Raw genomic sequence first — 11,632 nt, 5'->3', positions numbered from 1 at the left:
TCCCTCCCGCAAACCCTAAACCCTCCCCGATCCCATCTCGCGCCGCCACCCCCTCCCTCTTCCATGTCGGCCCTCGGCACCTCCTCCTCCTCCAGCGCACCTCCTAGCAACCCCTTCGACTCCTCTTACGGGTCCGAGCCCGATGAGCCCCAAGCCGCCGACATCCGTAACATCCACCTCTCTGACCGCGTTCCCATCATCCTCTCCCACGCCTCTGCAAACTACTATGTCTGGAAAACCTACTTCAACCTCCTCTTCCGTGAGTACAATCTTCGTGATCATGTGGACGGTCTCGTCAATTTCTTTGCCGGCGCCCACGACGCCAACTGGCTCGCCATCGACGCCACCCTAATCCGGTGGTTCTTCCTCACCGTTTCTCCGGACATCTTCCACACCGTCGTTCGCGATGGGGATGATGCCTACACGGTGTGGACCAAGATCAATGGCCTCTTCACCGACAACAAGCTTCAACGGATTGTTTTTTTGCAGCAGGAATTTTTTGGGTGTCACCAGAACGACTCCACCATCGACGCCTTCTGTCTCCGGCTCAAGACCCTCTCCGACGAGCTCAATGACGTCGGGTTCAAGGTGGGCGACGAGCTTCTCCTCTCGACGCTCACCGCCGACCTCAACGAGGACTTCGGCAACGCCGCCTCCAACCTAACCCTCATGGCCAACCCCACTTACGAGCGGGCGGTGGCCTATCTTCGTCTTGAGGAGCGGCGGATGAAGCACCTCCGCACCCGCGCCGTCCACACCGCGCTCGCCGCCGGCCTCTCCATCGGCGCCTCTACACCACCCTCGGTGCCTCGTCCTCCGGCTGTCCCGCACCCTGCGCCGGTGCCGCAGCCGCCCCAACCACCTCGCAACGGTGGCAACGGCGGCAACCGCCGCCGCGGTCGCGGCGGTAACCGCCAAGGAGGAGGCAAAGGTGGCGGCGGCGGCGGTCAGGCTCCTCAGCAGCAGCCCCCGCCACCCTGGGCCGGTGGTTACAACCCCTGGAGGGGGTCATGCACGCATACAGCATGCCCGTGCCGCGCCCCCCCGCCCCGGGCATCCTCGGCCCCCGCCCAAGCACCCACCAGGCGCTTCTGGCCGCGCCTTTCGGCACCAACGGCGCCCCCCTGCCGCGCCCTCCTACGACGTGTACGGCGCCCCCGGCGCGTACGGCGCCCCCTACTACGACCCGGCACTTCTAGCGGCACTGCAGCAGCCGCCACCCTACTCCGGCGATGGTGGCGATTGGATCATGGACTCCGGTGCCACCGCTCATATGTCCGCTCATCCGGGTAACCTCTCCTCCGTTCATCCCACTTCCACTCCCTCCCGCATCATCATCGGCAACGGTGTTGGTCTTCCTATCTCTCATGTTGGTTCTGCACCTTTTCCTTCTAACTCTCGACCTCTCTCTCTTAATAATGTCATTGTTTCTCCCCATCTCATTCAGAACTTAGTTTCTGTTCGCAATCTTTCTCGTGATAATTTCGTAACTGTGGAATTTGACGAAGTTGGCTTTTCTGTTAAGGACGCTCGCATCAGGATGGTTCTTCACCACTGTGACAGTCCCGCGACCTCTACCCAGTTCAGTCGCCGTCATCTCCGGGTGGTCCTCGAGCTTTTTCCGCCGGCGTCGATCTTTGGCATGCTCGTCTCGGGCATCCTAGCACTTCTTCACTTCGTCAAATAATGAGAGGATTTTCGTTTTCATGTAATAAAATGGCCGCTCACTCATGTGAAGCCTGCCGGTTAGGCAAACATGTTCGTCTTCCTTTTAGATCCACTTCCACAGTTGCATCTTTTCCGTTTGAGTTAATTCATAGCGATGTATGGACATCTCCAGTACCCAGTAATTCTGGTTATCTTTATTATCTCGTCATACTGGATGATTACTCTCACTTTGTGTGGACATTTCCTCTTCGTAGGAAATCCGATGTTGCCGCTACTCTCATTGCATTCTATGCTTATGTCTCCACACAGTTCGGGCGACCCATACTCGCACTCCAGACCGACAACGAGAAAGAATTCGACAATCTCACCATCCGCCATCTCCTTTCCACCCACGGCACCGTGTTTCGTCTCACGTGCCCATACACCTCCCAGCAGAATGGCCGTGCCGAGCGCATCCTACGCACCCTCAATGAGTGTGTGCGCACCCTTCTTTTCCATGCCTACATGCCTTCTCGGTTTTGGCCCGATGCCCTCACCACCGCCACCCTCCTCCTCAATCTCCGGCCATGCCGTACGCGCTGGAACTATGCGCCTCACCATCTCTTATATGGCACTCCTCCCTCTAATGGTCTCCGTATTTTCGGTTGCCATTGCTACCCCAACACCACCGCCACCACCGCTCATAAACTAGCTCCTCGTTCTGTTCCATGTGTCTTCCTTGGTTACCCGGCCAACACTAAGGGTTATCGCTGCTACGACCCTGTGTCTCACCGTGTCATCACGTCACGACACGTGTACTTTGATGAGCTTGTGTTTCCCTTTGCTCAGGAATAGGTGGTGCCGTCTTCCCCTCCCACGGCGGGCTCTCCTCCGCGCCGTCGCCAGCTGCCGGCCTTGGGTGCTCTGGCACCCACACCCGCGGCTCCCTCCTCCGGATCGGGGCCCTCCGCGGCTCCCTCCTCCGGCTCAGCGCCCTCATCGCCTGGAGCCCCGTCGACACCGCCTACGTCGCCCCGATCCCCCGCCATGCATGCTGGGCCGCATGCTGGGCCGCCAGCTGGGTCGGCCTCCCCTGGCGCCGCCTCCCCTGGTGCGGCCTCTACGGGCGCGGCTTCGACCCCTCCTCAGTCGCCCGCCTCGCCCGCCCCGTTGGGTGGCTTCCCCGACGCCGCGGCCTCGACTCCCGCTCGGTCCGCCTCTCCCGTCGACGACATGGAGGCCACTGCCTCTCCCGTGGACGCCGTGGAGGCCACGGCCTCACCGCCACCAGCGGCTGCTCCGACGGTCGGGCCCGTCACCCGCTCGCGCACCGGGGTTTTTCGCCCGAGTTCCCGCTATGCGGATGACTACGTCTACACCGCCTCGACGTCCGCTCCTTCCCCGCTGCCGTCCTCGGTTCGGGCCGCTCTCCGCGAGCCTCTCTGGATGGCCGCCATGCAAGAGGAGTTCGACGCTTTGCAGCGGAACCGGACTTGGCAGCTTGTTCCCCGTCCCCGGCACACTAACGTGATCACCGGGAAGTGGGTCTTTAAACACAAGCTTCGTCCCGACGACACTCTGGATCGCTACAAGGCGCGTTGGGTTGTTCGTGGTTTCCGGCAACGCACTGGTGTGGACTTCACCGACACTTTCGCCCCGGTTGTTAAGCCCGGGACGATCCGCACTGTTTTACAGTTAGCGGTCTATCGTGCCTGGCCAATTCATCAGATGGATGTCTCCAACGCCTTTCTGCATGGTCATCTAGAGGAGCAGGTCTTCTGTCAGCAGCCCATGGGGTTTGTTGACCTGGCGTGTCCTGATCATGTGTGTCTGCTCTCACACTTATTGTATGGGCTCAAGAAGGCTCCTCGTGCCTGGTACCAGCGCATCGCAGCGTTTCTTCACCAACTCGGCTTCCGCTCTACACGCTCCGATGCTTCACTGTTTGTTTATCACCAGGGCACCGACATGGCGTACTTGCTGCTCTATGTTGACGACATCATCCTGACGGCATGCACATCTGAGCTCCTTCGCCGGCTTACTGATCGTCTTCGTGCTGAGTTTGCCATCAAGGACTTGGGTCCGTTGCACTACTTCCTCGGTGTTGAGGTGGTGCGTCGTCCTGATGGTTTCTTCCTTCATCAACGGAAGTACGCTCATGAGCTCCTTGACCGTGTTGGTATGCTTAACTGCAAACCGGCTGCCACTCCCGTCGACACGAAGGCCAAGCTCTCTGCTACTGATGGTACTCCTGCTCCAGATGCTGGCTTCTACCGGTCCATTGTTGGTGTTCTCCAGTACCTCACTCTCACTCGGCCGGAGCTTCAGTACGCGGTTCAGCAGGTCTGTCTGCATATGCATGCTCCTCGAGATGTTCACTGGACTGCCATTAAGCGGATTCTCCGCTACATTCGCGGTGCTATGGATCTTGGTCTTACTCTGCGCGCCTCCACTGCCACTGTTCTGGTCGCCTACTCCGACGCCGACTGGGCTGGTTGCCCGGACACCCGTCGTTCTACTTCGGGTTACTGCATATTCCTTGGACCATCCTTGGTGTCGTGGTCGTCCAAGCGGCAGCCCACCATCTCGCGGTCTAGCGCCGAGGCTGAGTACCGCGCTGTGGCTAACGTTGTTGCTGAGTGCTCCTGGCTTCGTCAGCTTCTTCACGAGCTCTCGTGTCCTGTTGAGAAGGCCACGGTCGTCTACTGCGACAACGTCTCCGCCGTCTACCTCTCCGCCAACCCGGTTCATCATCGTCGCACCAAGCACATTGAGCTTGATATCCATTTTGTTCGGGATCAGGTGGCTCTTGGCCATGTCCGTGTTCTGCACGTTCCCACCTCCCAACAATTTGCCGACATCATGACCAAAGGTTTGCCCACGACGTCCTTTGAGGAATTCCGGTCCAGTCTCTGCGTCAGCAACGGTGTCGCTTCGACTGCGGGAGGGGGGGGTGTTGAGATATGTATTTAACACATGTATTCTTGTACTCCAAGTCTCCTCCTTGTGTATAGTTGAGGATATGACTTGCCCTATGTACTATATATACTTGTGCATATGCACCTATCAATACATTGAGAGTTGCATCCTATTCCTCTACAGCCCCAACCAAGCACCTGAGAGAAGATAGTATTCCCCTCTCTCGGGTGTGAAGCAATCGACCTTTGCATTTTGGCTTTTGACCCCTCTTTCAGGGGCTGTATATTTCTTATGTTTTTAGCCAGATTTTTCTGACCTTTATCCCCTAAGATTCCCCGCGTACATAAACTCTTATTATATTTAACTGGTGTGCAGAGCTCCGGCCTGCTACGGCGAAAGAAGAGAAGATCGTCAGGGTTCCGTTGGAAGAAAGAATCCAGGAGAAGATTTGATAACTGTTGAGGAACATAATCCTGATAGAAGGCGGCAATGGACTAAATTCATAAGGCTTAGTATAAGTGGTCCTTTTTTTTTTGCTTTACATAGGACGCGTGACTGGAGAAGTTAAATCATTTACTTCCATGAACATTTATCTAGGTTGCACTTTCACCAGTTCTTTTACCAAACAATGCACTGCTCCCTGATGTTTTGCTAAGTACCCCCCGCCCCCGCCCCCCTAAAGTAATGTAAGAGCGTTTAGATCACTACTTCGGTGTTTTAAACGCTCTTATATTACTTTACAAAGGGAGTATCCCCAGCATGTTTTAAATTCTCCACTCACGAATAATATCAGCACTTTAAAACAAAACATGTGTTTCTTCCTACACCGAAATGTAGGCACGCTATCTACAGCACAAACCGTTTTCAGGCTGATATAGTGATATGAATGCTACATTAAAAATTATAGCTCCATTTCAGCGTGCTGATTCTCAATTCACATGCAACTATAGCGGAACACGAACAAAGATTTATGATTACCAGTCATCTCAGCTGTGCGTACTTGTGACCGCTTGTTTTAAAAATATAGATGCTTGCATCATTCTGATGCAGAGGCTGGGGGTAATCGTCATTTTCTAAAAAAGAAGTCATCTCAGCTATAACTTGAACTATGGGGCACCAAATGAAAACGCGGAGAAGCTGCCTATGTTCAACTACTTCAAAGCTTATGGTGCTCCAGACGTGATTATTCAACCACTAACAAGAATATAAATAATCAAGTAACTCTGAAATGGACTGGTTAACTTTCCTGAAAACAAGACCTTTCTGCTCTGCAGATGGTTAACTTTCCACAGAGATTTGAACACAGCACAAAAGTAGCAATATAAATCCAAAACTAATAAATTAGTCCTAGGTCGTTAACACAGAACAAGTAAGGTACACACCACTTTGGTCTACTAATTCTACTAGTGGAGTTACTGTGGCCAAATTAAAACGCTTCTGATTCTCATGAAAAAGGCAAAAGGCTCCCAATAAGATGAACGGCAAGGCGATGATCACTAGCCATACTCAGGTCAGTGAGAGCATGACGAACAGCAAGACTAGTTGAGAAAAACGATAAGAACCACAAAACTAGTAACTGCTATTTCTGGTTACTATGGCATAAGTTTCAGTAATAATTACTCCCCCCGTCCCAAAATAAGTGTCTTTGATTTAGGACAACTGAGGCAGTACTAAATAACCAAGGACAAAGATGATAAGCAATAGATCATTAATCCATTATCAAGCTTCATGGGGACAAAAAAAATCTGTAATGAAACAGTAAGGACAAAACAAACAATGATTTCTAAGTGCAGAACGTGAAGGCCTCTATCTACAACCAGTTCACAAACAATGTATTCTCCAACAGCAAGTGTAAATGAATGCACAGCAGAACTTTAGCAAGAATTGTAAAAAATTATTATTGTTCTTCAGAAGAACTCAACCAACAATAAGCATCACTGGAAACAAAGAAAAAACAAACGAAAATATATAATAAATCTGATTTAGTTCTGATTCATGATCCCCTTACAACTTAACACACGACACCAAGCACTTGGAAACACGGATGTAATGTCGCTCTCCATGGTGATAACATAACACTACCAAAAGTAGTTCTAGCTAGGAGACATGCAAATCTCAAGTTTGTAACATAGCATAGCTCGGTGCTCCAACACAGTAGGCAGCAAATCGACTCGAAGGAGCGCCACGAGTAATGCCCGCTCAGTTAGCCATCAAGTTGGCGCTGCAAGATCCAGCTTCCACTTCAGTCACCAACTCCTGCACTCCAACAAATACTCCATCAAGTTATTAGTGCCCAAATAGCTAGCTGCATTTTTGCTTGCCAGAAACAGATACATTACAAAGCTAGAAAGGTGCCGATATTTCTTGTGGATGGAGAAAGGCAAAACCTACTGGTAAGTGGTGAAGTACTTGGCAAAACATCAGGGACCAGTAAATTATTTAGTAAGATTGGATATTTTGGCAGGAAACTATGTAGAGTGAAAAAAAAAAGTACTATGTAATACCAGTTCAGTCAGTTGCCTTTTCCTATCAGGATTATCTTCCTCGGCAGTGACCAAAACTTCTCCTGAATTCCTTTTCCTTCCAACAGAATGCTTGATTGGGCCTGCCCAAGCATCAATACCATTTAGGATCGCCAGAGTAAGTATTATCAGCACTTCTTGATTCAATCTTCACACATAATATTCTCTTAACAGTCAACATTTCAGAATGTGTCGGAAGGGCATTTAAGATCAGAAATCAAGAGGCTAAACTCAACTCACTTACATTTTTCATGAGATGGTGGAACATTATCTAGATCTATACCATAAAAGTGAGCATGTCCATGTAGCATACGGTTTGCGGTACATACGCTAATCAGTCCCCAGATTCAAGTGCAATCTCGCAACTATTATGGGTGTACAGAAATAGAAGAAAGAAAGCAGCTGACAACTGCAAGAATCAGAAAACCTCCACGGTTTTCAGAAAATAGTTTGCAATAGAACCAACTGGTAAGAGGCCAGCAGCATATCAACATGGTGGTTACAGAACACGGCAGGTAGAATATTATTAACAGTGATGGAGTTTCTCTGACAAGTGACAACTAATAATACTAATAATTTCAGGTATCAGTATGTGCAGATGGAGTTTCAACATGGTATGAAAAACTGTTGAGGGTGTTCAGTTAACTTACCTGCATTTGAGGCAGATGTGATCCAAGGTGTTCTAAAAGGCTGTGAGATTGCACCACCTGTGAAGAGTTAGAAATTATGCTTATAACCTATTGATTAGTTCATTGGTGTTCTCTAACACTGAGCCATTATAGGGTTCCACGAATTTAAAATACTTCACCTGAAAATGCAACTGATGAGCACCAAGTACATTTAGGCCTACCTGTGCAACTTGGAGCACCTGAAACGAATTTTGCGGTTAGAAACGACGACATGTTGCCAAGAACTATGTTCCAAGTTCCAACTAATTTACCTGCATTTGTCACTGATGAGATCCCAGGGTTTTTAGAAGGATTTGTCACGGTACTAAACATGGTCTGCAAAAGTGGAGAACCAGAAGCACCTGCAAGCAGTTCGTTAGAAGTGGCATAACAGAGGACTTACGGTAAATGTTTCTAGCCTAGAACTAATAAGGCATATATCTCATTTATCACATTACAATGGTGTAAATAGCCCTTCACTAGAACATCTGGACTTCTCTAAAGAAGTATGATTTCATATGTTAACTCAGTTGAGCAGTTAGAGATGACAGCCGGTTCCCGGCATTGATGACGTGCAAAGAACAACGTCCAGCTTAATTGCATTGGAGTGCTGTTATGAACTACCATGCCCATGTGCATAGATAACGTACATAACATGTGAGCAACCAACAGAAGAATAACAGAATATGGAACTTAGCCTAGGAATGAGCTGAACAAAACATGGTGTACGAGCCACTTCAATGAAATACTCCATGTATAAACCTAGCCTAGGAATACAAAAGCAACAATGATAAAATGTGTGCAGTGAGAGCATAAAAGTAGTTTGTAACAAAGATGAATGAGAAAATTAACAAGCAAGATACAAGGCGCCAAAGTCAGATGAGTTAACTCAGCTTCACACCAGCATAATATAAGGGTCAGAAAAATGTGAATTAATTAAATTACCTTCATTTCCATTTGACTGAAGTGGCAGCTCTTGATGGAGCTCCGGAATTTTACCAGCTTTTAAACATCCCTCTAAATGTTAACAAGTGAGTTTATCAGCACACAGCAACTCACATAGCCAAAGAGATTTCCGCAAACGAAGCAACAGAAGCAAATAAATATTAGCGCATACTATTTTCTTTGCAAACTGGAATTAGATGGTCAGAGACTAGATTTACCAATAAGATCAGCCATCCAGTTGAGTGCATCATCGAGCAATCCTGCCATTCAAAACATTGCAAACATTAACTGCCGTACATGTGCGGAGTTTAGGAGAGGGATGCTGCTTTCATAGGAAGATCTCATACCAGGAGGTGGACTTGAAGACAGCAGGCTGCAAGAAGCAAGGAATATGTGTGAATGTCAAGTGAAAACTCAGAGACAGCACTGCGGAATTGAGGACTTGGCAATTAATCAAAGTTGCAAGTACCTCCTCTTCCTGTTGAGATAGGACTTGGCAATTGTAGATGCTTTTGCCCGCCGGTATCGTTCCCTCCGGTGGCGCCTTGGACGACTGGGACTGGCAAATTAAACAAGAATCATTGGTGGGATGAACAGATTGACATGTAGTTTGTGCTGGAACGTGGACCAAACAGTGGATGAAGGAATACAGTAACTCACCCGATGGGAAGCACGTCCCGCGGGAGACCTGGGCCGGCAGGCAATTGTAAGTTGCGCCTCAATTCCGGAGTGTCAAGAGCCCAGGCTTCGACAATCAACGATGCCTTCTCCCTCACCAGCATCCAGTCCAGAGACTCCCTGCCAGACATGGTTCATCTGAGGCTAAACAATAACAAGTAGAAAAGCGTTTCGAACTACTCCATGTACACTACTGCAGAAAGCATGTCCCTGTGCTGGAGTATTTTATTAGGCACGTACGTACCTGAACTGCGGCGGCTGGAGCGTGTATCGGAGGATGGAGGAGAGCTTGGCGCTGCGACTGCAGAGGGACGTCAGGAAGCGGAGGTCGCGGTGCGCAGAGTCGCTCACGAGGCCGCTCTTGGAGCACGCGGCGACGTTGTCCAGGGCCCAGAGCATGTTGAGGAAGAAGAGGAGGGAACGGGCCTCGCGGCCACGGTCTTTGGACGCCGGCGGCAGGAAGCGCCTGATGTAGTTGAGGGCTTCGCTCCACCGGCCCCAGATCAGCAGCTGCCGCAGATGTAGCTTGCTCATCTGCACACCCGACTCGCGCACAACGCTGCATTGCATGCACGGCAGGAGCGCATTAGCGGCAAGGAGACGATCAAGTGAAACGACGGGCGGCCGTGCGGGCCGGCGTACCTATCGTAGGCAGTGTCGAAGCCCTGGAGCCGGAGGTAGAGGAGGAGCCGCCGGTTGCGGAGCCGCCTCACGGAGGGATAGTCCTCGACCTTGCCGCTGCCGAGGCCTATGGTCTCCATCGGCTTGCCGCTGATGAGGTCCATGATCTCCTTGGGCTCGCCGCTGCCGAGGTCCATGACCTCTTTCCGTTCCATTGCGCTGGATGCAGGATGAAGCAGAGAGACTCGCTAGGGATTTTGGGGAACAAACGCGAGGATTGCCCTCGATTTGGGGGGAGCGGCGCCTGGTATATGCGGGACCCACTCGTCGTTCCCCTCTCCCCCCTCTCCCCTGTCCCCTCTCCCCCTCCCCTCTCCCTGTACCAGGACCACTTTCTCTTTTTCTTTTCAGGAAAATATTATAGAGCTTTGTTCAAGAAAGCATTGTGGGACAATCAATTAAGGCTTCGTTCGGTTAGACCCCACCACGCCGGGATTGGGCTCAAATCCCTGTAGAACCACGTGGTTTCGCCCCGACGGGGGTTCGATCCCGGTCGATCTTTTATGTGCGTTCGGTTAAACACGGCAGGGATCGCTCCCCGGTGTAACCTCTCAAAGACCACGCGGATTCCACCGGGATAAAAGCCACTCCTCCCACCCCGTGGAACCAACCCCGTCTCTCTCTCTTGCGAAACATTACAGCTAGACACCTATTCTCGTGCGACGGCGGCGACGGCGGCGAGGACGGAGGGACATCAGCGGCGATGGCGACATTGGAGACGACGGCCGCGTTCTTCTCCCTCCGCCTCCCCGTGTGAAGCACCGCATCCAACCGCAGCTCGCCGGCGACCCGAAGGTGAACTGCAGCGACGGCGCGAGCTCGGCGATGAATGCAAGGACCCCATCTCCGGCGTTCCCTCCCCGCCGCGAACTCCCAGTCGCTGGTAAGATCTTCCTCGTCTCTGTTCCCCTCTCCTCCCCTGTCTTAATTTCTACTTCTTGCTGTGGTCCTTGGAAATTCATACGGGTCCTTGCCTGCTTGATCTGTTTTCATGTGCATAACCGAACAGAGTTCAAGCCGCAGTGGAATGGCGAGGAAGGGGCTGGTGGGGGTTGGGTGACCGTAGGGATTAACCCAATCCCTGCAGGGGTTGGTTCCATGTGGGGAACAAACCCCCAGCAACCGAACGAGGCCTAAGGGAGCGTTTGGTCATTTCGGGGGGTGGGGGTGGGTTGCCTTTTTTTTTAAAGGAAAGCATCAAGCTTTATTACGAAACATTTTGGGCTAAATATATCACCCAATACAGATTCAGCTATACAAGCTGGAACATTATCATCTAAAACAAGACCCTCTCCAATAGGAATAGATAAACCTAGTTTAGCTAGGCAATGAGTAGGCGTGTTGGCATCACGCTTACAGTGGACAAATTCACAGGAGGTAAACCAAAGTCTAGTCTGGACCTTGACGTCTTCAATGACGTGGGCTTCTCTTGAGAAATCTGGGGTACGTCTATTGAGAGCTTGATCAATCAGCATGGGATCAGTTTCAATCACCAGTGAAACCACACCAAGCTCAGCCGCCACATCGATGGGCAGGGCCGTCCAAGGGCCTGCTCCAAGGGCCCTCGATTTT

At 51.1% G+C, this 11,632-nt stretch overlaps 2 protein-coding genes across 2 annotated transcripts in view; one reads left to right on the top strand and one right to left on the bottom strand.

Moving 5' to 3' along the window:
• Positions 1-5,158, top strand: part of LOC119368303 — an 8,463-nt gene extending 3,305 nt beyond the window's left edge. Inside the window, exon 10 of the mRNA XM_037633597.1 lies at positions 4,942-5,158. The gene's annotated coding sequence lies outside the window, so the exon portion shown is untranslated. The remainder of the gene's footprint in view (positions 1-4,941) is intronic.
• Positions 5,159-6,516: 1,358 nt separating this feature from the next.
• Positions 6,517-10,343, bottom strand: LOC119365567. The gene is made up of 12 exons (XM_037631208.1): positions 10,022-10,343; positions 9,624-9,938; positions 9,362-9,499; positions 9,171-9,260; positions 9,049-9,074; positions 8,920-8,961; positions 8,702-8,773; positions 8,029-8,118; positions 7,897-7,956; positions 7,739-7,795; positions 7,071-7,171; positions 6,517-6,822 (listed from the first exon to the last, which is right to left on the bottom strand). The coding sequence occupies exons 1-12, from the start codon at positions 10,213-10,215 to the stop codon at positions 6,766-6,768; spliced, it is 1,242 nt and encodes a 413-aa protein (XP_037487105.1). The 5' UTR covers positions 10,216-10,343; the 3' UTR covers positions 6,517-6,765.
• Between the last annotated feature and the right edge of the window lie 1,289 nt (positions 10,344-11,632).

Source organism: Triticum dicoccoides, chromosome 2B, assembly GCF_002162155.2.
Source record: "Triticum dicoccoides isolate Atlit2015 ecotype Zavitan chromosome 2B, WEW_v2.0, whole genome shotgun sequence".
Lineage (NCBI taxonomy): Eukaryota > Viridiplantae > Streptophyta > Magnoliopsida > Poales > Poaceae > Triticum > Triticum dicoccoides.
The sequence above is the reverse complement of the archived record's forward strand: the minus strand, read 5'-3'. Positions and strand labels throughout refer to the sequence as shown.

Coding starts and splice junctions, on each gene's coding strand:
- LOC119365567 (XM_037631208.1), bottom strand. CDS start 10,215: ATGGAACGGAAAGAGGTCATGGACCTCGGCAGCGGCGAGCCCAAGGAG. Junction 8,962..9,048: donor GTCTTCAAGTCCACCTCCTG/GTATGAGATCTT, acceptor TTTGAATGGCAG/GATTGCTCGATGATGCACTC. Junction 7,172..7,738: donor CACATCTGCCTCAAATGCAG/GTAAGTTAACTG, acceptor ATGCTTGGGCAG/GCCCAATCAAGCATTCTGTT.